Source organism: Thalassophryne amazonica, chromosome 9, assembly GCF_902500255.1.
Source record: "Thalassophryne amazonica chromosome 9, fThaAma1.1, whole genome shotgun sequence".
Classification (NCBI taxonomy): Eukaryota; Metazoa; Chordata; class Actinopteri; order Batrachoidiformes; family Batrachoididae; genus Thalassophryne; species Thalassophryne amazonica.
This window is the reverse complement of record NC_047111.1, coordinates 81,689,344-81,716,587: the sequence shown is the minus strand read 5'-3', so window position 1 is coordinate 81,716,587 and position 27,244 is coordinate 81,689,344. Positions and strand designations below refer to the sequence as shown.

The 27,244-nt window shown below is 38.8% G+C and overlaps 1 protein-coding gene across 3 annotated transcripts; it reads right to left on the bottom strand.

Moving 5' to 3' along the window:
- Positions 1-685: 685 nt before the first annotated feature.
- zgc:163098 (uncharacterized protein LOC100037380 homolog) lies at positions 686-27,244 on the bottom strand. Of its 3 annotated transcripts, none has more exons than XM_034178548.1 (24): positions 27,092-27,244; positions 25,471-25,555; positions 25,166-25,277; positions 24,709-24,818; positions 24,458-24,525; positions 24,242-24,342; positions 23,806-23,870; positions 23,561-23,726; positions 16,448-16,647; positions 15,542-15,585; positions 8,512-8,616; positions 8,367-8,433; positions 7,814-7,983; positions 7,555-7,717; positions 7,394-7,473; positions 7,193-7,280; positions 6,971-7,099; positions 3,049-3,238; positions 2,874-2,954; positions 2,733-2,796; positions 2,491-2,641; positions 2,104-2,214; positions 1,116-1,264; positions 686-1,004 (listed from the first exon to the last, which is right to left on the bottom strand). In XM_034178548.1, exons 2-24 carry the CDS (start codon positions 25,546-25,548, stop codon positions 884-886), a joined length of 2,613 nt encoding a protein of 870 aa, XP_034034439.1. In that variant the 5' UTR covers positions 25,549-25,555; positions 27,092-27,244; the 3' UTR covers positions 686-883. The 3 variants fall into 3 exon arrangements, with proteins under 3 accessions (XP_034034439.1, XP_034034437.1, XP_034034438.1); XM_034178546.1 differs by having other exon boundaries at positions 1,092-1,264; positions 27,092-27,243; XM_034178547.1 differs by having other exon boundaries at positions 1,092-1,264; positions 2,874-2,951; positions 27,092-27,243.

Below are 27,244 nucleotides of genomic sequence, written 5' to 3'. Positions count from 1 at the left end.
CTGTGCATGTGTCTGTCATGGGACACTGCCCACAGGCCTGGTCCTACAGACTATTTTCACCCTTCAAATTCCTTGTCCACTTCCTGACTGTACTGACATCCACACAGACAACACCCGTGTCACTGGATGTCCAGGGGTGCACAACTCTCCGCTGTGAGAAATTCAGTAACAGTACATCGTTTCAAACATGTCCGTGTAAATCATTGTTTACAGACTGTGTGCATGTGTTATGTTGAAGGTGATTCTGTACAAGCCTGAAATTGCTGCTAGAAACAGTTTGCTGTAGTGATGGTAAGTAAGAGTCTCTAACTAGTTCCACTTCCATATCTTGCTTCTTGAAATGGTTGCATTTGAGGCAGAACTTTTCAGCTGACCCTCCTAACAATTACTCGTAATATGAAAACCCTGTAATACAGTAAATCTGTACAGTCATGGTTCGGGCTGGGTATTTAAAAAAAAAAAATCCCCCTGAATACTGGCTCTTAAGTATGTTTGATACTCTTCCTTGTTGAATCAAAGCACATTTCTGTAATAGTACTGTAAATTTATGTAATGTTGCATACTTTCTGCTTTTGTAAACAAAGCTGTTAATTTCCTCAAAAATGCACAAATTAGTGCAACTTGTGATGCTTTAGCAGGAGTACCAGCAGTGATACATGCTCCTACTAATGATCAGTGATACAAGTTCACCACCAACAGTTATTTATTTAGTGTTGGCACTTAGCAGAAACATGTTTCCTTCTCAGCTTAAAAACAAACAAAACAAAAATAAACAGTTACAGTGGTCAAACGTCATAGTACAAAAAAGTTCTGAATGTCGCCTGGACATGTTGGGGGCAGGTCTGTCTGAAGTGCAACCTCCGGACACCAGCAGAGTCCACAGTCAGTGTTTGCTTCTCTTTGACTTCTTGTGGGAGCGGTGCGGTGAGCGCGACCTGGACTTCTGTGCCTTCTTCTCTGGAGACGGAGAATGGGAACGTTTGGACCATTTAGGAGACCTTGTCCTGTTGCACAGGAGGAGCACAATGATGAAAAGCAATCCAGGAAAAACTAACGTCTACAATTAAAAAAAGAAATCTTATGGTACTTGCTTTAAAGGAGAAATGCTCCTGGATCTTTGGGAGAGGTCATCTGAATCTTTGCTCCGTCCTCGTTTTGTGTCCCCATCTTCACTTCTTTTGATCTTTTCTTTGTCCTTTTTGTCATCCTTTGACCTCTCTTTTGATTTTGATTTCTCATTCTTTTCTTTATCTTTCTCAAACTCCTAGTGGAGACGAGGTCAAACAAGCACAGTGAAGTGTTTAGCTTTTTTTTGGCAAACCCACTCATATCATACAGGACAGTCTGACAAGTGGCCACAAGGAGGTACTGTTTGCATATCACATTACACCAATACAAACCACCTTAAAAGCATCATCTCTATAGATTGACAGCTCATTGCTGCCACCAACAGACAAAAATTACCAGCTGCTGCAGTTTACCATTGCATAACAACACTGTGGAAAAATGTTCTGACATGGCCTACAGATGATGCACAAAAACGTCCATCTGCAATTCAAACTGTTACTAGTTTCCACACCTGTTTGATAGAGCAGATCAAATCTTTAGGGTAAAATTGTAGATACTTTAAAGAAAAAACAATCCCTTTACATCAAAGTGATTGAGCGTAACGAGAGAATTTGAAATGAACTGGTACAATTGGTGATCTGTGAGGAAGCTCAAAATGATACCCTGCTCTGTCATAGGAGTGATTTGCATGTATTTTATATCAGTGCTAGTCAGCATCTGAGATGAAATATCTGAATTAAAGTTGGTCAACCTCTATTGATGAGCCCAACAGGTCTGTTTATACCCACATGAAAACAAAACACACAAAGATGTTCCCTTGAAGAGGTCAAAATAAAACACTTGTTCTTCATGGATGTCTTTGTGGTGTGCTATGATAGTGTGACATTTTATTGAAAACTACTATACTGGTTTACACACAGCCCGGGATGATTCTTAAACTACCCCCACGTTTGTTTTTAGAGGGGGTATAATAGTTCAACTGAACCTCTTCCAAAGTGAAGACTTAAAACCTGCTGTAACCACTTCAGATCATACCTTCTGTAGCAGTTTGTTCCTGTAATGTTCCACCTGTTGCTGTATGCTCATTCCAGACTTCTTCCGTTTTTTGCCAGATTCTAACTCATCCTGGATCTTCATAACTTTAACCTGCAGCAGAGAAAATGTTCACTGAGGTTTGACATTAACTGAAGCTAAATTTCAAACAGTTGGAAGAAAGAGAAAATTTTACAATCAAATGTAAGCTAGAATAAAGGACAGGGCGCATGCTGATGATACAATTATGGAATTAATATGTTTCAGATTAAAGATGCATGAGGAAAACAATTTATATTGGGATTAAAAAAGGTATTAATTTATATTTCAATATATGGATGACTGCAACATACTGCGACATAAAGGTCTTCCAAAAGAATGTAGACTTGCCTCCAGCTCTCTCAGCCTTTGCCTCTTACTTTCAGACATTTGAAAACTTCGGAGGGAGCTCTGAAAGTCTGCACTGTCACATTTGGACGAACTGCTGGAGTCATCGCTACTGTCCGTTTCCAACTCCTCTTCTCCTTCCTGGTGGTTGACACTACCCAGGAGGAAGATAACAGTCAAATCTACATACATGAATGCAGATGACGGCAGAAAACTAACCACGGGAGCCTTCACTTAGACCTTACCTTACACTCACTTTATCTTCACTCTCTTTCTCCACCACAGCATCCCACTTAGTCTCAGTCTTGGCTGTGACATGAATGAATGTGTTCATGATTACAAGAAGCACAGTGATGTTTTAGAAATGTCATCATGAAATGTGTTACCTTGAGAAAACGTATCTGTATCACCCATTTTCTCCCATTTAGACAAAGGCACTCCAGAAAGAGGAACAATGCTGTCATCCACTGAGAGAGCGAGAGAAACAAGTCAGGGCACAGTCAGCTACAAAACATCAAACACAGACTGGACCAATGTTCTGATGACACATGGAAGACTCACGGGGCATTCCATCAATGTCATCAGTTGGGACTCCTAAGGGAACACCATCGATGTCATCAACAGGGACTCCGTCCAGTGGGTCCCAGCCAATAGGGCAACCATCTATGTCATCCACAGCAGCTTTGTCCAATGGTAACCCGTCTATAGGTGTGCCATCCAACGGCATGCCATCGAGATCACAGGCGATGTCCTGGGTGAAGTCAGACATGTTTACTGAAGTGCCATTAAGCAAAGAGAATACTGTCTGTACAGCTGCTCTAATTAGCTACCAACAAAGGAGAAAAGCAGCTGCCATTTGTTGCTTGATAGGTCTTTCCGGAGAGTGGCCAGCTCGTGGTTACTCTGCATTATTGTTCACGTTGTTTAATGATAGATTAAAAAGGACGGGGAGAAATGACATGGCTACTAGGAGCTTTTCTTTCATGCTTGTCTGCTTGACAGAGCCAAAGTTTGAGTGATTTTCAAAAATGTGTGTCACCGTGATGTTCCTGTATCCAGAGTTGGCTTATTAACATCTCTGTAAGATGTCTTGTAAATATCCTCAAACGTGTTATCTGGTTAGAAAAAAAAAGGGTTTTTAGTTTTAGCAGCATTTGTTTCTTCCTGTCTAACTCTGTGTTAGTGAGCACTTTGCTGAGATAATCCATCCCACCTCACAGGTGTGACATATCAAGATGTTGATTGGACAGCATGATTATTGCAGAGGTGTGCCTTAGGCTGGCCACAATAATAATGCATCTATAATTCTGTTCAGTGTAGAAAAAAATGCCAAACATATTTGATTTATACAGAAATACCACTGTCTGGGAGCATACTCCCTCATCTAGGATTAATTTGTTCGCGCAAATAAACAAACATACGTACATACGTCCAGTGGTGGGCACAGCTAACCAAAAAGTTAGCTTTGATAATCGCTAATCAGCTAACTGAAAAGTTATCTTCTACTACGACGCTAAACCGATATGTATTTTGCAGCAGTGAGGCAGCTAAGAGGAGCTGAGCTCAACTCTACCCCAACAGAAGGGACCTGGCCACCAGCCTACTACAACAAAAAAACCAAAGGTCATTACGCTTTACAGAATACTGAGGTCCAGCCGTGAGGCCGAAGTCCTCAAAAGAAGAGCAGGTTTGACTTATGGTTTTGATTTATAAACCAAATTAATCCAGATAGTTTAATGAAATTAATGTCAACTCTGTCATTTGTACAAAGTGAAAATCTAACTTATTTTTAAATTTTACAATAATGCACTAATTCTGAAGTTTTGAATATTGACACACAGATGCCAAACTGCATTATGGGTAAACTGAGCCCCAATTGCAATTCAATTAATTCACTTTATATAGCGTGAAATCACAAGAGAGTCGCCTTCACACAAAACAATTCAGAAAACAAAATAAATTGAATTAAAAGATTAAAAAGCATAGTAAAAGAATAAAAAGTAAAAAGCATAGTAACATAATAGGCCAGTATGTAATGTGCCATCCAGTAGATGGGTCAAAATGCATAGAACACTGCCATCTACTGGATGGCAGTGTGAATGACGTCTGGCTGTATCACAACTTAAACAGAATTTTCAGTTTTCAGTTTTGCAAATGCCTTTTTTAAGCAAATTTTAAAAAATGACATATTTTACAAATACACATTTATTTGTAAAAACCAGCACACGTTAAGTTTTGTGTTAGTTAAATGAATCAACCAATCAGTAGTAACATGCTCAGTTTACCCATAATGCAGTTTGGCATCTATGGGTTAATGATCCAAACTTCAGAATTAGTGCATTATTTATTTTAAAATTTAAAGATATGTGTTAGATTTTTCACTTTGTACAAATGACAGAGTTGACATTAATGTCATTAAACTATTTGGATTAATTTGGTTTATAAATCAAAACCATAAGTCAAACCTGCTTTCCTTTGGAGGACTTTTTTTTATAGCAGCCTGGTGGCCAGATCCCTTCTGTTGGGGTAGAGTTGAGGTCACCTCCTCTTAGCTACCTCACTGCTGCAAAATACATATCGGTTTAGGGTTATAGAAGATAACTTTTCAGTTAACTGATTAGCCGTTATCAAAGCTAACTTTTTGGTTAGCAGTGCCCACCACTGGACGTACAGTTGTGTTCAGAATAATAGTAGTGCTATGTGACTAAAAAGATTAATCCAGGTTTTGAGTATATTTCTTATTGTTACATGGGAAACAAGGTACCAGTAGATTCAGTAGATTCTCACAAATCCAACAAGACCAAGCATTCATGATATGCACACTCTTAAAGCTATGAAATTGAGCTATTAGTAAAAACAAAAAAAAAAAGTAGAAAAGGGGGTGTTCACAATAATAGTAGCATCTGCTGTTGACGCTACAAACTCAAAACTATTATGTTCAAACTGCTTTTTTTTAGCAATCCTGTGAATCACTAAACTAGTATTTAGTTGTATAACCACAGTTTTTCATGATTTTTTCACATCTGCGAGGCATTAATTTTGTTGGTTTGGAACTAAACTTTTGCTCATTTACTAGTGTGCTTGGGGTCATTGTCTTGTTGAAACACCCATTTCAAGGGCATGTCCTCTATTATTAGTATTTAGTATTATATTAGTATATTAGTATTTTGACATATCCAAACTGATCCATGATACCTGGTATGCAATATATAGGCCCAACACTATAGTATTGGAAACATGCCCATATCATGATCATGATGGGTTAGTCACTATTTGCTGTTTTGTCTTACCCAAAATGTGGACTGTGCTCACAATGACTGTGCAGTTGTAATGATTTTGTCAACTTCACAAAATTACAGGCAAGTTCCATGTACTACACCAACGTAAGTACAGGATCTAGCTAAGTGTAGAAAGTAAGTTACTAAAAGATCTGATTTTTTTATTTTGCATTTTCTGTGTGCACAGTGTGTGTGCATACAGTAATCATGGTAATTAAGATTATGATTTACTAATCTGTGCATGATGTACATGATACGACTGGAGCTGCCCGTCTGACAGTACTACAGTACGGCATGTAAACCGTTTTGACACTGTTAATCTGACTACGACAAGGTTTGTATTTGATACAAAATTATATTTCACCTTGAACTACACACCATTTGTAATTTTATCTAAACTAGCGATGCTCAGGATTCTTCATGTCATGTTTTGTTTACTGTTGTTGTACTGTCCCTGTAATATACATTACAAATGCTGGACACTGGTATATTTACATTTATCAAACATGCAAACCGTGGGTTATGCTGGAAGCTCAACTAAAAAACAAATAAACAAAAACAGAACTGAATGCTTAAACATGACCTATCCCATGCTTACAGATCAGTATCTAAGCCAAAAGGTCTCCATCGCCCCTAGAGGCTTGTTGAAGTACTATTTCTAAACCGTATCCCACCCAAGTCAAAGTGCCATGACTTACAAAAATTCAAAGTACATGTACATTTTCCTCATAGATGCACTATAGCATGTTTAAATTTACATATACGTATGTCCTCATATTTACAGTGAGTTTTTCTGCTGAATGAGGCAGGGGAATTGTTGCAGTTTTTTTTCTAGAAAGAACTGCTTTGTGGAAGTTGGTCATTTTTTTAACTAGTCAACATCAATGTTAGCCCATTTACGCCCAGATTTTTTAGCACTGAGTAGAAAATGACAGTGATACACTTTGGCAACAATTGTTGCCAGTGGGGCAAAACGGTTTAAGAACAATTAGCCCATTTAAAGCTAATATCATTATGACTGTAGCCATGTCTCCACACATCATCTCACTTTTGCAATATATCCCCTACGCGAGAGCTATTGTTACGTGACATCGTTAGAGAATGACACAGCCTCTGTGTTTCCTGTATGTTTGCTTCATTTTTGCAGTTTGAGCAAATGAAATGCGGTGATCATTTTTATTTACAGTCTACGATCATAGGCTCACCTCAGCTACTTCAATCGTCTCTTCTCCTGCTTTGGCAAATCCCAAAAATATATTTTGAAGGTGGATTAGATATCGTTGTGGGTATATGGCCCAGTCTTCCCACGCCCTAAAACAGCTCATCACTTTTTGCTGTGGAGATAACATAAAACAACACATAAGGGCAACAAGCCCGTGTTTAGATTTTTGTTTTTTCTCATTTTTTTGTGGGTAGGAATGACTTACCTTAAACTGCTCAGCCTGCAGCCTGGCTTGTATGTTGTTATATGCACCGTGCAGGTCCGCAAATATCTGGCTTAGATTTGTTTCAAAACTGCACAGCAGTAAATTTCCAAGAAAGTCAGAGAAGGAATAATAATGCATGTAATAATAAAATACAATGATATGGTAAAATTATAAATACTGAAATTAGGAAGGGTGGCTTACTATTTACGATAATATGATGCACCGGCTACTTTGGCACACGAATTGTGCAAGATGTCTGATACGAGATACAATCGGGCAATCTATGGAAAAGGCATGTAAGATGCACCTATTCTTCAAACTTTGACAGATCTGATGGGGGGAGGGGTGGTGAGGTGGCTCACCTTTTTCTGAAGGGGTGTTTGCAGTAAGGAAAACGATTCAGTGATGTGTCCCACTATTTCTTCCGCTACGTCCGCTCGCTGAAGACAGAACAACATGGCACTTGCGATATCATCTCTCCGGGGAGTGAGTTCTTTAAGCAATTCCTCCAGTTTCTGTCTGTGCCTGAATCATGTTCAGAAAAGTATGAAAACCATTCACTTGTGTGATCAGTAAAACTAACCAACACCACTGGTCATCCTGCCTGACAGACATACGTACTCAGATTTGAGCTGCCCTTTCTTCACCTCCTCCTCCTCCTGAGATGCAGAATTCTCCACCTCTGTGCTCTCTTCAGTCTGCGAGTACTCATTCAAGATAGGCGGCCTCCATATGGAGCCTCCCCGGAACATACGAAAATCGGAGGTCCTCCACTCAGTTGGGGACTCTCCCTGTTTTGCAGAGGAAAACCAGTTTAAAGGAAACAAATGTCTGAACACTAAGATGTTCCTTTGAATTAAATGACTACAAGACTCATCAGCCTATGTCACAAATGTCACAGGAATGTCAAAGCACTGCTCTGTGCATCATGTCGTATTTTAAAGATGCACACATGCACAGTTGTGGTTGGAAACATTCATATTGTTGCTTTGTATTATAGTTGCGTGGTCCAATGCCATGTGTTAGTGTCACATCCGAAGCTCACAGGACCATAGAAGTGGTGAAAGATTAATAAAATACGAAAACAAGAAACAGCTGGACCTCATTAACACACATAAAGTAGTGATTCTTCCCGATAAAATGATTTGATGTTCGCTTTGCACTGGGCACGTACGTGGAGAATGGAGTACAGCTTCCACCGGTAGTATACGTGATCTTGGCTTTTGTTGTCAAAAAGAAACCTGAGGCAACCATGAAGAAGCAGAAATAAATATGTGTTCCACACAGTCACATGTGCAATCAGTTCTAGCACTACTTACTTGTAATCTGGGTTGTTTTTCTCTTTGTTCATTATCATAGCTTCAAACATTGGACCTTCACGCACAACAAATTCTATCATCCTGTGAATGAGGAACAGTAGATTCCTGTGGGGAGAGACCAAGTGTTTTATCACACTGTAAGGCACAGCTATCCCTCTGCTGTCAGATATTAACACTGAATTAGTGACTCGTGCCTGTTTCAGACCAGCCAACAGTGAAGGCAGCCGGTCTGGTCAAGTTAGCCTCAGCTTTATCTACACCCTGGTCCAAATGAAACCTGCTACTTTTGATACTATAACAGTGACTTTACCAGTTAAAAACGTTGAACCTGATAAGGTACGTGCCCATAATACATTCTGCTGTACAAAACTACAAACTTGTAGAACACGTGATACATTTCAGGGTCACAGTGCCCACAAAAGAAATGTGGCAGTGGAGGAATCACACTCTAACAGTGGGCAGCAGTCAATCAACAACATTAAGTATACAGTTTAAAGTCCAAATCCAGAGTATGTCTGGCTGCAAAAAGAGTCAAGTCCTGAAAATACTGGTTTATGGTATTAATTTGGTTATTTCAGCTCCATAGCATATTGGAAAAGAAAGCAAGTGCTAAAAGTGCAGCATTTCAGGTTACAGTTAAAGGTTTTTACGCTCCAATCAGAGGAACTACACTACTTTCTGTATAAACAACAGCGAAACTGTGAGCTATGCTCAAATCAACTATTTGTTACATAATCAAAAAGGGAAAAAAAACAAAACAATGTGACCTCTAAAACATCAAAGGGGTCAGAAATTACCACAGACAATTATGGAAAATGATATTTTCCCCCTGTATTAAATCAAAAATCAAATCAATTTAATTTATATAGCGCCAAATCACAACAAACAGTTGCCCCAAGGCGCTTTATATTGCAAGGCAAAGCCATACAATAATTACGGAAAAACCCCAACGGTCAAAACGACCCCCTGTGAGCAAGCACTTGGCGACAGTGGGAAGGAAAAACTCCCTTTTAACAGGAAGAAACCTCCAGCAGAACCAGGCTCAGGGAGGGGCAGTCTTCTGCTGGGACTGGTTGGGGCTGAGGGAGAGAATCAGGAAAAAGACATGCTGTGGAGGGGAGCAGAGATCAATCACTAATGATTAAATGCAGAGTGGTGCATACAGAGCAAAAAGAGAAAGAAACACACAGTGCATCATGGGAACCCCTCAGCAGTCTAAGTCTATAGCAGCATAACTAAGGGATGGTTCAGGGTCACCTGATCCAGCCCTAACTATAAGCTTTAGCAAAAAGGAAAGTTTTAATCCTAATCTTAAAAGTAGAGAGGGTGTCTGTCTCCCTGATGCGAATTGGGAGCTGGTTCCACAGGAGAGGAGCCTGAAAGCTGAAGGCTCTGCCTCCCATTCTACTCTTACAAACCCTAGGAACTACAAGTAAGCCTGCAGTCTGAGAGCGAAGCGCTCTTTTGGGGTGATATGGTACTATGAGGTCCCTAAGATAAGATGGGACCTGATTATTCAAAACCTTATAAGTAAGAAGAATTTTAAATTCTATTCTAGAATTAACAGGAAGCCAATGAAGAGAGGCCAATATGGGTGAGATATGCTCTCTCCTTCTAGTCCCTGTCAGTACTATAGCTGCAGCATTTTGAATTAACTGAAGGCTTTTCATGGAACCTTTAGGACAACCTGATAATAATGAATTACAATAGTCCAGCCTAGAGGAAATAAATGCATGAATTAGTTTTTCAGCATCACTCTGAGACAAGACCTTTCTAATTTTAGAGATATTGCGCAAATGCAAAAAAGCAGTCCTACATATTTGTTTAATATGCACACTGAATGACATATCCTGATCAACAATGACTCCAAGATTTCTCACAGTATTACTAGAGGTCAGGGTAATGCCATCCAGAGTAAGGATCTGGTTAGACACCATGTTTCTAAGATTTGTGGGGCCAAGTACAATAACTTCAGTTTTATCTGAGTTTAATACCTATAGCATGCTCTAATCTCTATAATAAAATTTTATTGCTCAACAGTATCAAAAGCAGCACTGAGGTCTAACAGAACAAGTACAGAGATGAGTCCACTGTCTGAGGCCATAAGATCATTTGTAACCTTCACTAATGCTGTTTCTGTACTATGATGAATTCTAAACCCTGACTGAAACTCTTCAAATAGACCATTCCTCTGCAGATGATCAGTTAGCTGTTTTACAACTACCCTTTCAAGAATTTCTGAGAGAAAAGGAAGGTTGGAGATTGGCCTATAATTAGCTAAGATAGCTGGGTCAAGTGATGGCTTTTTAAGTAATGGTTTAATTACTGCCACCTTAAAAGCCTGTGGTACATAGCCAACTAATAAAGATAGATTGATCATATTTAAGACCAAAGCATTAATTAATGGTAGGGCTTCCTTGAGCAGCCTGGTAGGAATGGGGTCTAATAGACATGTTGATGGTTTGGAGGAAGTAACTAATGAAAATAACTCAGACAGAACAATCGGAGAGAAAGAGTCTAACCAAATACCGGCATCACTGAAAGCAGCCAAAGAGAACGATATGTCTTTGGGATGGTTATGAGTAATTTTTTCTCTAATATTTAAAATTTTATTAGCAAAGAAAGTCATGAAGTCATTACTAGTTAAAGTTAAAGGAATACTCGGCTCAATAGAGCTCTGACTCTTTGTCAGCCTGGCTACAGTGCTGAAAAGAAACCCGGGGTTGTTCTTATTTTCTTCAATTAGTGATGAGTAGTAAGATGTCCTAGCTTTACGGAGGGCTTTTTTATAGAGCAACAGACTCTTTTTCCAGGCTAAGTGAAGATCTTCTAAATTATTGAGACGCCATTTCCTCTCCAACTTACGGGTTATCTGCTTTAAGATGCGAGTTTGTGAGTTATACCACGGAGTCAGGCACTTCTGATTTAAGGTTCTCTTTTTCAGAGGAGCTACATCATCCAAAGTTGTCCTCAAAGAGGATATAAAACTATTGACGAGATAATCTATCTCACTCACAGAGTTTAGGTAGCTACTCTGCCCTGTGTTGGTATATGGCATTGGAGAACATAAAGAAGGAACCATATCCTTAAACCTAGTTACAGCGCTTTCTGAAAGACTTCTACTGTAATGAAACTTATTCCCCACTGCTGGGTAGTCCACCAGAGTAAATGTAAATGTTATTAAGAAATGATCAGACAGAAGGGGGTTTTCAGGGAATACTGTTAAGTCTTCAATTTCCATACCATAAGTCAGAACAAGATCTAAGGTATGATTAAAGTGGTGGGTGGACTCATTTACATTTTGAGCAAAGCCAATCGAGTCTAACAATAGATTAAATGCAGTGTTGAGGCTGTCATTCTCAGCATCTGTGTGGATGTTAAAATCGCCCACTATAATTATCTTATCTGAGCTAAGCACTAAGTCAGACAAAAGGTCTGAAAATTCACAGAGAAACTCACAGTAACGACCAGGTGGACGATAGATAACAACAAATAAAACTGGTTTTTGGGACTTCCAATTTGGATGGACAAGACTAAGAGTCAAGCTTTCAAATTAATTAAAGCTCTGTCTGGGTTTTTGATTAATTAAGAAGCTAGAGTGGAAGATTGCTGCTAATCCTCCGCCTCAGCCCGTGCTACGAGCGTTCTGACAGTTAGTGTGACTCGGGGGTGTTGACTCATTTAAACTAACATGTACATCCTGCTGTAACCAGGTTTCTGTAAGGCAGAATAAATCAATATGTTGATCAATTATTATATCATTTAGTAACAGGGACTTAGAAGAGAGAGACCTAATGTTTAACAGACCACATTTAACTGTTTTAGTCTGTGGTGCAGTTGAAGGTGCTATATTATTTTTTCTTTTTGAATTTTTATGCTTAAATAGATTTTTGCTGGTTATTGGTGGTCTGGGAGCAGGCACCGTCTCTACGGGGATGGGGTAATGAGGGGATGGCAGGGGGAGAGAAGCTGCAGAGAGGTGTGTAAGACTACAACTCTGCCTCCTGGTCCCAACCCTGGATAGTCACGGTTTGGAGGATTTAAGAAAATTGGCCAGATTTCTAGAAATGAGAGCTGCTCCATCCAAAGTGGGATGGATGCCGTCTCTCCTAACAAGACCAGGTTTTCCCCAGAAGCTTTGCCAATTATCTATGAAGCCCACCTCATTTTTTGGACACCAAAAAAGCAAAACCTTACACAACAAATGGTTACATCAACAACACCCTCCAGGAGGTAGAGTATCCATGGCAACCAATATTACAACTTACTACAGAAAATACAGAGGTCTTACTACAACACAAAAAACGTTGGTTAGCCTCAAAAACAGAAACACTAGATTATGCATTCATTTTTTATACCCGCTCAGTCCAATCAAGGGTCACGGGGGCTGGAGCCTATCCCAGCAGTCATAGGGCGCGAGGCGGGGTATATCCTGTACAGGACACCAGTCTGTCGCAGGGCCACACGAAGACAAACACAATCACACACCTATGGTCAATTTACGGCCATCAATTCACCTAACCTGCATGTTGCAGGAAGTGGGAGGAAGCCGGAGCACCCAGAGGGAACACATGCAAACACGGGGAGAACAAGCAAACAACACAGAAAGGCCACAGGTGGGAAGTGATCCCATGGCCTTCTTGCTGTGAGGCAACAGTTCTAACCACTAAGCTACTGCTCCACCAAGACCAGATTAGAGTTCCCTAAATAAATATCGGACATCATCGCAGGTACAACTGAGACAAAGCTCAACTTGTACAAGAATGAGGGGACAAGAAGAGCTTAGAGAAGGGAAAGAACACATCATGTTGGAAGGAGGGTCATGGTGGCAGCATGTAGGGCTGGTAGTGGAAATGGATCACTGGTATTTGTTGATAATGTAAGTGCTGACAAAATCAGCAAATTTAAATCTCAAGTGTTCAGGACTGCAATATCCCCTCACATTCACCCAAATCCTTCACAACCCACTTACAGTACAAATGGATGGTAAAGACATCATAAACACACCAGCAATATAAATCTAGTAGGTTAACATTGTGGAAGAAATCCAGTGAGATGATGCCTATAGATTCCGGACTTCAAGCAGGTAATAAATAACTGGGTGCACACGATCTGAAAAAATACTTGATTCAATAAAGCAGTGTGAGAGTTTCTTTGAATTGCTTTGTGGTTTAAATAAAGGGGAGAGGACATATACAAAAAGTGATAAAATTCATTTGGGTGTAAATACGTACATTCAAATTTCAGTGTGCACTTTCAGCTCATATTCATGATTTGCTTTCGAGTCCAATACGCTGTGGCATACTCCTATAATACTTTGTGAGTGTCCAATATTTACTGATCTAACTGCAAATATGAACATTAAACCTTGAGTGATGATCCCTGATTTTTGTGTGAAACTACTGAACTCAAAAGTCCAAATGTGGGCATATTTGTTGCAGGACTATTGTTGGACAATTCTCTTCCCAAATCATTCAGACTGGAACAACACATTCAAATCAGTTAATTATATGCAATGCAAACAGCTGCATACTGTGGACCGGTGCTTTCAAATAAAACTTAACAGTAATGTCATGTTCAATACAGTCATGCAGTGCTGCTAAATGTGTGTGATTGACTTTTCAAATACTGACATACTTTGCTCAGTAGCCCTACAAGTAACAGCAGTTGCAAACCTACTGCCATCATCTGGCACCGGTTATTAAAAAAAAAATACCTGTTGTCTAGCTGTATCAGTCTGCAGTGTCTCAACCAACCCACATGAAATTCTGGACACAACTTACAGGAACTCTACTATTGTCTTTTCACTATAAAACTGTCTTAATATTATGATGGAAACAGCATGAATAGTGTGAAAAATTTCCAAGAAACTAGTATGGTATACACGCCTCATAAAATGTCATAAATATACCCAGACAGTATTTCTGAAACCACACAATGATCAAATTGCAGTTACAAAATTTGTACTGGCAACACCAAATGTTCCAAAACCACAAAAGAAATAGGTTGTACAGGCCTGTAGTCAGCGGTTTTAGAGGGGTGGGACTGTTTTCATGGGACGGGGAACTTGTTTTTGGTTGTTACTGTCATCAAAGTAAATAATCTAATTTGATACTTTTAAAAAGTAACATTCAATTGAAAATTTTTTAAGCGATCACTTATCAGTGAAACCTTTTGAATTCAAGCTGAAAGTCTACAATACAATCACATTTTGACTGGGTAATTTCCAGTCAACTGTGGTAAAATTACAAAAATTGTGCCAGTGTTCAAACATTTACATACCCTACTGTATGTTTATTGACAGTTTATGTACATGAAAGCAAACATACCTTGAGCACAGCAAAATACATTTTTGCTAATTAATAATAAAAAAATAAAAAAATTAAAAAAATCACACCGTACAGCTAACTTAGCAGTGACTAAAGTAGTTAACATGAAGGGGATATGTGGGATTGCAACAGCCTTCTGAGCATAGTGCACATGCTGGATCAGGGCAGCATGCGGCACAAGCACAGCAGTGGGACTAACCCTTTTACATCATTGATTCTCAAACCCAGTGCTAAAATACCACTATACTACAGATTTTCCATTTCTCCCTACTCTGCCACAAGCTCATTCAAGCATTTGTTCTTCTTTAACTGGCTGAGCACAAACATTTTAGTATGTTAGGAGGGGAAAGTTGAGTCAGGTGGAAGAAGAGCATAGATATAGGTCATGTGACATAAAATGACATTTAATTAATGTAATTAATTAAATCAGGGAAACTATTCAGGTAAATCTTATGTTTCAATAGCATTTTAGCATGCAAAAACACTCCCCTCAACCCCCTGCTGCAGGCCTGTTGTACACTCAAATAGTATGCTTCATATTATAAATGTAGCAAAAACTCTTAAGTGAGATTCCCCCCCCCCCCCCCCCCCCCCCAAAAAAAAAAAGTCTGTACGGACATAAAGAGAGTACACCACAGTTTGTGTCTCTGTAACACTGTGTTGTAACAGCTGGTCAGTTGGTGTAAAGTGTGTGTGTGTACCTTTCTGTCGGGATAACCACTTTGACTATGGCTTCGGACAGAGTCTGTTTGTGAAGTCAAATCAAATAGTGGAAATGTTAAAAAGTGAGTATTTGTACAAATGAAACACTGCAGGACACATACAGCATAGCAAATAGTGATAACACTTACACTGAAATCTACAAATTGATATAAAATAATTCATTTCAAAATGCTAGATTTCACGCTAATTCTGTCTTGATAATTCCAAAGCTTTTTAAAAAGACAATGTGATCACACACTGAATGAACAACATGACTAACATGTTGAGTGATTCCCAAGCAAAGATAACTTTGTTTTATCTCTACCTGAATTTTGTCAATTACAGTCCAAGTACTTCCTGCACTTTCAAACAGCCTTGACTGATTTTAAAAAAAGCAAGCTGATGGGTTCCCCTCCCCCAATGAATGACAGCAATTGCGGAGAACTTCTAATGTTTAAGTGGCGGGAATGCATTCAAACAGCGTCTTTAAAGAATGATTCTTACTTATAATAAATCATTACTTATGACTTAAAAAAAGTCCCTTCGGCTGTTCCCTTGTTTGCACTCAGGGTCGCCACAGCAAATCCGAGGTGGATATGCATGTTGGATTGGCACAAGTTTTACGCTGGATGCCCTTCCTGACGCAACTCCACATTACATGGAGAAAAGTGGCAGGGGTGGGATTTGAACCAGGAACCTTCCGCACTGAACTCAAGTGCACTAACCACTTGGCCACGACCCCTGCCGTTACTTATTATCAACTATAATCTTTTATTTTATTGCAGGTCGTGTCCCTTTATTTCATATAATGAACATTGCCAAACCAAGTGCGCCCTTGCCATGGACATGTATGCCTGTGACCAGTATTCACTGTCTTGTGAAACCGCAAAGAACTGAGACATTACCTTGTCTAACTCCCCTTTGGACATGCCCAAAGGCTTGGTAAAGTCATTGCGGAAGCGATCCCTTGTTTGAGCATTAAAAGGCAGACCAGACTGGGGTGGAGGTGTGGCCCTCACCCCTACCGGTATGAAGAGAGGCTGAGGTGGAATGCGAGCTGGTTTACCCCATCCCAGCTTCATTTCAAACCCCATTATAACTTTTCCTTCAAAGAGAAACAAAAACAAGAAGGAACACTCAGACAGTGTAACACACGTCTTAAGCCAGCCATACACTACACAATATGACGCAATACTGCTGTATCATAAACCTACCAACATACTGTAGAAACGTACTTCAGAAGAACCACAGAATAATAAAAATATAACGAGGCCAGATTTCATTAAAGAGTGCTCAAAATTTGGCGCATCACGGATCACAAAACTCATGATACGGATTGAGTCACTGTTTTAAGTCATATATCATTGTTTTTGGCTTAAAAAAAACTGTTTGCTTTCCATTATTAACAATGAATTATGAATGAATGCACAATGAATTAATTGTTATATTGAACTGCAGTATAACAATATTAATGATTAAAACAGCTTTTGGCAACATCATAAAAAGTAATTAAAGAAAACAAAACAAATATGAGTTTCAAATTCTTTTTCCAAAAACACGAAGATGTCTACAATGTCTAGTGAGAGGGTAATAATAACAATACTAGTACTACTTTAAATAACGACTTTTTTTCCTGGTGTCGAGCGTGTTCACCAAGCTGGGCATCAAAATGAAATAGCAACAGCAGAAAAAAAAATTCTTCAAAACAAATGGAACATGTATTTGTTTTTAAGTATGGACCACTAGGGTCTTGAGAATGTAGATTTTTTTAAACAATCTTTATTCTCTGAATAAAATCCTGGTCGCTCTTTTGCATGAAAAAAGCCCAAAAACTGGAATATTTTGCCAAAATAATGATCCCTGCCCCACAAAAGTGTCTTTATTCACAGATGATCAAAAGACACATTTCCAAATAGGTATGGAACCATGCTAACTTCCTGCAGTTTCACTGATGACAGTTGTTGCACCATGCAACGCTTGCATTTTCTAATGTGGTCTGTCGATATCGCGAATCCTATTTAGCCAAGTTGCTGATACAACATCAAATTAAAGGGCAAGGTTTTATAGGAGTAATTTACTAAAAGGAAACAAAAGCCTGATTTTACATGAAATGGACCATGGCTTTAAGGATTTACATGCAATTGAAAACGCAGTATTAAGCATCAAACATACCTTGAAATGAAAACAAATTGACAAGATATTAATGAGTTATTTAGCGTAAACCAAAATCAAGATGGCTGCCATGGGGGCATCTTGATTATTGGAGCATGCATCCACCCTAACATACTTTTAGTACCCTGAGAAAATGAAAACAAAAGATGGGACAGTTTTAAGATTTATAAGGCAGAAAATAAAATCAATATGGCCACCATGCATGTAGTAGCCATCTTGATTTATCAGAGTGGGATGTGAATTTATAGGGAAATCATACAACCCCTGGCAAAAATTATGGAATCACCGGCCTCGGAGGATGTTCATTCAGTTGTTTAATTTTGTAGAAAAAAAGCAGATCACAGACATGACACAACACTAAAGTCATTTCAAATGGCAACTTTCTGGCTTTAAGAAACACTATAAGAAATCAGGAAAAAAAAACTGCGGCAGTCAGTAACGGTTACTTTTTTAGACCAAGCAGAGGGGAAAAAATATGGAATCACTCAATTCTGAGGAAAAAATGATGGAATCATGAAAAACAAAAAAACGCTCCAACACATCACTAGTATTTTGTTGCACCACCTCTGGCTTTTATAACAGCTTGCAGTCTCTGAGGCATGGACTTAATGAGTGACAAACAGTACTCTTCATCAATCTGGCTCCAACTTTCTCTGATTGCTGTTGCCAGATCAGCTTTGCAGGTTGGAGCCTTGTCATGGACCATTTTCTTCAACTTCCACCAAAGATTTTCAATTGGATTAAGATCCGGACTATTTGCAGGCCATGACATTGACCCTATGTGTCTTTTTGCAAGGAATGTTTTCACAGTTTTTGCTCTATGGCAAGATGCATTATCATCTTGAAAAATGATTTCATCATCCCCAAACATCCTTTCAATTGATGGGATAAGTGTCCAAAATATCAACGTAAACTTGTGCATTTATTGATGATGTAATGACAGCCATCTCCCAGTGCCTTTACCTGACATGCAGCCCCATATCATCAATGACTGTGGAAATTTACATGTTCTCTTCAGGCAGTCATCTTTATAAATCTCATTGGAAAGGCACCAAACAAAAGTTCCAGCATCATCACCTTGCCCAATGCAGATTTGAGATTCATGACTGAATATGACTTTCATCCAGTCATCCAAAGTCCATGATTGCTTTTCCTTATCCCATTGTAACCTTGTTTTTTTCTGTTTAGGTGTTAATGATGGCTTTCGTTTAGCTTTTCTGTATGCAAATCCCATTTCCTTTAGGCGGTTTCTTACAGTTCGGTCAGAGACGTTAACTCCAGTTTCCTCCCATTCGTTCCTCATTTGTTTTGTTGTGCATTTTCGATTTTTGAGACATATTGCTTTAAGTTTTCTGTCTTGATGCTTTGATGTCTTCCTTGGTCCACTTGGTGCAACAGCTCTCCAAGGTGTGATCACTCCTTTTTAGATGCAGACTAACGAGCAGATCTGATTTGATGCAGGTGTTAGTTTTGGGGATGAAAATTTACAGGGTGATTCCATAATTTATTCCTGAGAATTGAGTGAGTCCATATTTTTTTCCCTCTGCTTGGTCTAAAAAAGTAACCGTTACTGACTGCCACAATTTTTTTTCTTGATTTCTTATAGTGTTTCTTAAAGCCAGAAAGTTGCCATTTGAAATGACTTTAGTTTTGTGTCATGTCTGTGATCTGCTTTTTTTCTACAAAATTAAACAACTGAATGAACATCCTCCGAGGCCGGTGATTCCATAATTTTTTGCCAGGGGTTGTAGTAGGGTGTGCATAAAAAGGAATCATCCTAAAAACCAACCTCAGCTCACCCTAGAATAATTGACACATGCATTTTTTACTTATCGAAAGTCAAATTTGACAAACAGCTTTTGAAAGAATGTGTACTGAAGGAAAATCAGGAAACTCATGGTGACTCACTTCAGAAAGCTTTATAGTGTAGGGCTATATCTGTACAGTTCAAGATTTCCAATCCAAATGAGGATTCTGAGGCCACCAATCAAAATTAACACGTTTACAACTTGCAGCCTGTGACACTGATTGCACTCATTAAACTGCACTTGGTGCTTCTGCACTTGCATTGCTGCTTCATTCTAAAGTGATATATTGCAAGTAATTAACCTGAGGGGCCCTAAATTCAATGAAGCATAAACATGCAATCAGTACTTGACCAATTTCACCTTTAAAAGACAGGTTACTTATAATGACTAATAATATATTAGACTGAGCTCCCGACTGTACATGTGACAAATGGACACTGTGGGACCAAAATGATGATTTCCATCTCTGAAACCTTCAATATCCCAAAGATGAATATGTATGAATAATAAATCTTCACAAATTCTGATTCAAGTAAAAAAATGTCACCTTCATCTATGTAAATTGTCAATGAATGATGAAAAATTATCTCCAATATCATAAAAAGAACAAAATCAATGAGCCTTAAGAGATCTGTCGTTATGCAAAAGTAAATGCAATTCGTGAAAAATGCACAAATATCTGTTGTAAACACTGTGACTATGCAAAAATTATACATACAAATGATACCTTTTCCATACAAAAAATTTACAGTACCAAAGGAAAAAATGTCACACAACATGTTTGTCCGTCATATGTGTGATGGACGGACATTTTGTGGGACGGAAATGGTTATTGGTTGTGGCCACTTGAACTTTTTTCACGGATGTTATATTATAGAGTATGCTTGTGGGTAGGTCTTCATCACACTTAGGTCAACATTTTTTTATCTTCCACAGTGAGGAGCAACATGTAGCATTATGGTCGGACACTGTGGGACAGAAAAAAATATGCCCAAAATAAAAGGACTACAGCATCAAATTCCAAAAATCTAATGAAAAGTTATTTTTATCAACTCTTTCGATCAACCAAAAGGTGTTTTGGGTACTTACACAAGTTTTAACGTGTTTTTATCCACTAAATGCAAGGTGACCTGTGTGTACAGTAAATTTTGGTATTTTTGCATTATGCTTCATTGAAGAAAAACAGGACGGACCAGCTGCAATTGCCCTGAAAGTACCACATGCCATATATCAATGGAAAATAGAAACAATAAGGATGCTGTAAATATGATGTACACCTATTAATCATTAAGAAACATCTTATTTCTGTCGAGCTGAATTTACATTATATCAAAGATGTTACATTATTTTGGAAAAACCATCGTATTTTTGGGTCAATTAATGCTCATTGTGGGACTATTAAACACACCAGCCACCTGAATTTGTCTTGACAGATTCCTAGGAGCAGTGGCAAAACAATAAGGCCAATAACTTCTTTGAAAAATGAGTTTTGTCTGTTTCTGAAACTTGAATTGAAGGTATGTGGTTTTGATGCCCAGCATTGTGAACATGCTCTGTCGCCAACCGAATGGTCCCCCCTAAAAATTGGCCCCCCCTGCCTTCACTGCGAATGCATCATTTTGGAGCATCGGCAGCAATTCACCTATGATCATTTTGTATTATATTTTAGCTTATGAAAAGCCACTTCTAACAGGAGTTTGAATTTTTTCCCCAATGTAAAAATTTGCAGAATTGGAAATTAGTGCTGGCAAAGGTTTGTACTCTACAAGCACAGTGCTCTAGTTCTTAGTAAAATGGTAAATGGACTGCATTTATAGAGTGCTTTTTCCATCTGCATCAGAAGCTCAAAGTGCTTTACAATTCAGCCTTGCATTCACCCATTTACACAGACACACCAAGTGTGTAAGTGTGTAGTAATTATTGCTGTGCTTGGATTCCAGATTGCACTGAGCTTCTTAGGCTGTCTCTAAGGGAACACAAGCAGCACGAGGCAGCAGAGACTGTCTCCTTTTAACAGGCTCTGTTCACATGACCACAGAGGTTTTTTCTTAGCTCACAGTTTCACTGATATCAGCGCTAAGATTTACACAATTTTTACATAAAAAAAAGTCACAGTGACAATAAATCCATACTTCATTACTTAACTATTATTAACCTTTGTAATTAATCCTCAGATCTTATGTGTAACAAACTGTATAACGAGTGGTCTGTACGGATCACAGCTTAACTATGATCCACATGACAGTGCGTCCACAAGAAACAATTTGTTGCCACAAGTGCCCACATTTGATTACTTTGTGTAGTGTGCCACGATCACTAAACTGAGTAACATACATTACTATTGTGTATGTGTTCATGTGCATAAGAGCAAACATGAAATACTTTTATTGATCAAAGTGTAGATTTTCCATGCTCAGACAGATGTGTACATGAAGACATAGACTCCACTAAAATTATTTAAATGCTTGTCTCATGTATACCAACTAATCAAACCATGGTAACAAATTACATGTTGCGTGCACACAATAGCATTTCAAACATTACAGCAACCCCCCCCCCCCCCCCCCCCCGTTGTGAACAAGGTGAATTGTCTCCACACACACACACACACACACCCATATTCATCCAACCGTTGCTAACAATTCAGATCGCTCCAGTTTTTCAGAAAAACTTTGTGACTGCATGCATAGTTGGGCTCTGTGCCATGGAGTGGTGCAGAGAGGAGAAGGAGACGGACAGAGCCAGATGTGTGGCTTCATGCGGCTCTCGCCTTGCGCGTTTTCCCAAACATCAGGCACATGCAGCAGGTGGAACACCTGCAGGAGCGCGCTGAAGAGCACTGAAATGAGACTTTTAGCCGACTTGGTGTCAGCAATCAAACTGAATGCGGTGCAGCAGGGTTTACTTGTGCGCACGCTTCTTCCTCCGCCGGACTGGAGGAGGTGCAGAGATGTCTGGCTGCACGTGAGTCTCCTTTCGCTCCTCTGGTTCCTCTGGCTCAGACTCATTCTCCCGCTCATTGGTTACAACAGCAGGTGATACACCCGCAGGAGCGTCCTGACAAACTTCAGCAGGAACTGCGGAACGACACTTGGCTGACTTTGCGGCATACTGCATCAAACTGAACGCTGTAGATCCGGGTTTAATTGTGTGCACGTGACAGAAAACTGATTCGTCGTGGTGCGCAGTGAAATGTGACGCCGCGTTACAAGTCGTGTCAAAACTTGACAGTTTCCGTGTCACTTCGTAATAACCCGTGACAGTTTGGACTACAAGAACCATCACAGGAACCACTATGAACATTGTCACGTTCTATTAAGGATCAATACTCATCAAGACGGATCAACACGCTCAGTTGCGACCTCCACGACGTGAGACGAAATGAGGGTGGTGTGTGACATTCGTGGAAGATTTTTTGATAGCCAAAAACATGCTCCACGAATATCAAGAATATCACGCACTATTAAGAAACCTATTCAGATGCATTAAGTCACATTAAGAATGTCAGGAATGTGTCACGAATGACAGAAAAATGACATTCGTAACGCATCTTGCTTATGTGTAAACGCACCATTACTAAAAACTATCATCGTGCAGTGTATGGCTGGTTTAACATATCTGACACAAATTCATGCAAATTAATTCTTTCTGATTCAGTAACACTATATGGTTCTTTGTGACCTTGACATTTGCTCAATTCTGTCTAACACTGAACAACTTTCCATGACTGACACACAAACCTTTCAACACACTAAATCCAAATGGTCTTTTTTTAGTTCAACAGTTATGACCTTAGGTTTGACCTTTCAAGGCCACAAGGTCAGGTGACCAATTAAAAACCTATGACTTCACATTATTGTTTAACAGTAACATGGTGGAATCTTAATCCTTCAAAATATGTATTTTGTGAAAAAAAAAAGAATAAAATCCTGGAACCACAGTTGGCCTTGAACACAATAATCTAGCACCAGGTAAATGGCCTTTATGGAAATCAACTACAGCCTATACATAGATCAGATTTTCAAGAGTCAACCATACCATCTAGTGCAGCCAAGGCCTTTTCTGCATCTTTCCGTGTCATGAAAGCCACAAATGCTCTGTTTGAGGTTCTGCAGCGTTCCTCATCCGTTCGCGGCCACATAATCTTCACACTGGCCAGCGGCCCATACTTAGCAAACTCTTTGCAGAGCATCTCTTCATTCATCTAGAGGACATAAAAATGAACTTGAAAATATATATATCACAGTGCACTGAGCCAATCAAAGCCAGTGTAGCTACTTTACCTTCGGGCTAATGCAGTTAATGAAGAGATTAGTTGTGATGGGCATTGTCAGGTCATCGTATAATGCTGCAAGAAAAACACAAAAATTAGCTTTGTTTCTGTTGCAGAGGAAAGCTGGGATGTTTATGGCATTGCTGACTCAATCCCAGGAAAAGTATTCCTGCAAACACTATTAAAACGTCTGTTGGCATTTCTTTCAAGGGCAATGCAAATACACTGAATTTAATGTTATGTTGTGTTGGCACACCTATAATGGTAACCTTTTAAACTGTATGAACTGTTTTTGAAAATGAACATAATTTTAACAATAATTACATTTTATACTGTAATTTAAATAGTCAGTAATTATATGTGTATATGTTCAGTAATTTCACAAAGTAAAGAACACTTTTACAAATCATTAATTGACAAAAATGAATAATAAATATAGCTAGTACCTGATCGGCCTAACAGTGGCAGATCCAGATCTGTATATCCTCCTCCACCTCCAGAATCAGTTTTCTTCCTCTTGTGTCTTTCCTCACGCTCTTCTTGTATTCTGTCAGTGGATTTATTTAATTGCATATAAGAACATCCTTTTTCCCCAACAATAAAATCACTTTGACTAAAACATATCTAATATTCTTACAACCCCACAAAAAAACTACACTTACAGTTTAAGTTCTTCTTTAAAAAGTTCGAGATTACTCTTCTTCTTTTCATCTGTCTTTTTTTTCAATGCCTGTTAAGCACAAAAGCAGTCATGGCAGTTATGTTTATTGCAGCTATGGTATTTGGTTAACTCCTGTATGAAGGGAGTGTGAACTAACATCAGAGCACATAAGTTCAAATCTGCAGTGGACAGTATTCTTTTTTTATTTTTCTGAATTCAGATGACATTCACAATGAGTGAAGTAAAACGTACAGTTTTCTTGCTTTCAGAAGATGATACTGGTGAGACCTGCTGGGTCACGGCAACATACTTTGAGGAGGGTCGATACACCTTACTTTTCTTGATCTCTGCTGCTTCTTCCTCTGGAAAAGGTACACCAAAGCCTGAACCTCATGAATCACCATTACATTAGGTGTGAAAATCACAGAAACATGGAGAAGTACTACTTTAGACTTATGAAAACTGGCTGGGGTTCTGCTGCCAACATTGTTCATATGTGTTTTAAGCATGTCTGAACAGTTTCCTGTGAAATTTGCCAGAGTGACCACAACTCAAGGAAACTCTTATAATCCAGATTTGTGATCACCAGTTTTAATGCAATGTCTGTAACCAGGAGTCAAATAACAGGAGTGTTTTATGTTCAACAGAAATAATTAGGAAGAAAGTCATTTATAAAATTCCAAGAATGAAAGCCATGCTAACTGCTAACCTTTAGTTGCATTGACAATACCCCCACGGACGAATGTTTTCACTCCACTTTTCTGACTGGACTCAAATGAAGCCAAAAATTCTTCAAACACCTCAGCTGTTTTTATGTCTTCCTAAAAGGAAAAAAAGCAAACAAAAACAGTTACCCTTAACACTGTCAATTGTGTGTAACCCTAAACACACCAATCTAGTTGGACTTTAGGCATATATTTTAATTTAAAACAAAGTACTTTGTTGTGTTTGTAATATATTAATCAGATGTATACAATGCACTGTAATTATAATATGTAATAACAACTGTCTTACCTTTTTCTTGAGCTCTTCTTGTTCTTTCTTCGTCAAGGTTTTGGTTGCAACAGTGGGTTTTCCCTTTCTATCTGCCATCTTTAAAGTAAAAAAAAACAAAAAACTATTGAAAAGGTTGAAATACTGAACACAGATCACTTAAGACCTACTCACGTCTGACTCCTGGAGTGGATTCAATTCAATTATATCACACCAAATCACAACAACACTACCTCAAAGTGCTTCACACGAGTAAGGTCTAACTCTTACCGACCCCCCACCCCGAGTAAGCACACAGCCGACAGTGGTAAAGAAAGTTTTTCTTTACCACTGTCGGCTGTGTGCATTTGGTGATTGTCCATTAAGTGAAGGGTCACTGGATTCAATCCCTGGTTGTTCCTCAATGTCTAAGTGTCCTTAAGAAAGAAAATGAACCTAAACTACTTGAGCTTGGAGAACATGGCTCCCACCTGGGGGTGGGAAAATACAGAAAAAGATGTGAATAAGAAATGCATTTTTCAAATATTACCTGTGGAGGTATGACTATTATGACATTAGAAAACTAATTACTTCAAGGGTGAACACATATTCTGTGTTGACCTGAGAACATTAAAACATCTGCTTTTCACAGCATTTGAATACACACAATTTAACAGCACGTACGGACATTTGCAAGTCAAATTAATATATGCAAAAGCTGCCATTCTTCATGGGCACCAGGTAAACACTTTCAGGGTCAGTGTTACTGTCAAAGGATCCCTCTCTCTCTCTTCCTCTGCAACACAGATGTGGGATTTGGTCAAGGAAATAAGGCAGAAATAAACTGCCATAACTCATATGGAATGCCTGAATTGGTACCAATTCAAGGAGAAAGTACTGAAATAATGAGTCAAATTAGGTGACTGCCACAGAAAAGTCAGTGGTAGCTACAATTAACTTAATGACTATTTTCAGCACAAATTACTATCCCGTTTTTTTTTTTTTTTTTTTTTTTTTTTTTTTTACAAGAGATTGCTTTTTCATTAACTGAAATGTCAGATACCCATCAGTATCTTTTTTTTTTTTTTTTTTTTACAAGAGATTGCTTTGTCATTAACTGAAATGTCAAATACCCATCAGTATCTCTTCACCCAATATGAGATCTTTAAACATTACAGCTCCATCTGAGCAACAGTCTAAAATCCAAAGACTTTTAAGACACTCACCAATGACACAGCTAAACACACAGGCACCATCAAATGCACGTTTGATTACGATCTCGAAGTAAACCCCAGAATTCATATTTTAACATAAATTACCCCCCTCCCCCCAGGCCTCAAGACAACGCTAGCTAATGTTAGCTAACACAGCAGAATGTTCGAGACTAATAACAGATTAAAACAGCGTTTTAACATGACAGCTACCGTTTGTTTACATCCCACAACAGCGCACAAACATGTAAAAATCAATGTTTAAACGTTAGCATCTGCTAACCTGGCTCTGTGTACACAGTCCTGCTAGCTCGCTAACACAACAGCAACATTGTAACGTTATCTTATCACGTTTAGCATCGACATGCAGAACATTATCATGCACGATTCCGTGTAAGTGCTCGTACGGAACACACACGCAACTCTGTGTATACATTCCGACGGTAAATTACCATTTATATTAATATTTCTTCACCATTTTAGCTGCGACGAATTTTATCAAAATAACGAAGAAGAAAAAAAAATCGACAGCCTTCTTCTTCGTCTGCTTTTTCTTCTTCTTGTTTGGCAAACCCAGTTATTTGACTTAATACCGCCACCATCTC

Bases quoted from the DNA above. Each gene is read 5' to 3' on its own strand.
- zgc:163098 (XM_034178546.1), bottom strand. From the start codon at position 25,548: ATGGCAGATAGAAAGGGAAAACCCACTGTTGCAACCAAAACCTTGACG. The intron at 8,617-15,541 runs GTACACACACAC...CTCTCCCCACAG, and splicing joins GTGGTTATCCCGACAGAAAG to GAATCTACTGTTCCTCATTC. The intron at 2,215-2,490 runs GCAAGTCTACAT...TCTCTGCTGCAG, and splicing joins AAAGGCTGAGAGAGCTGGAG to GTTAAAGTTATGAAGATCCA.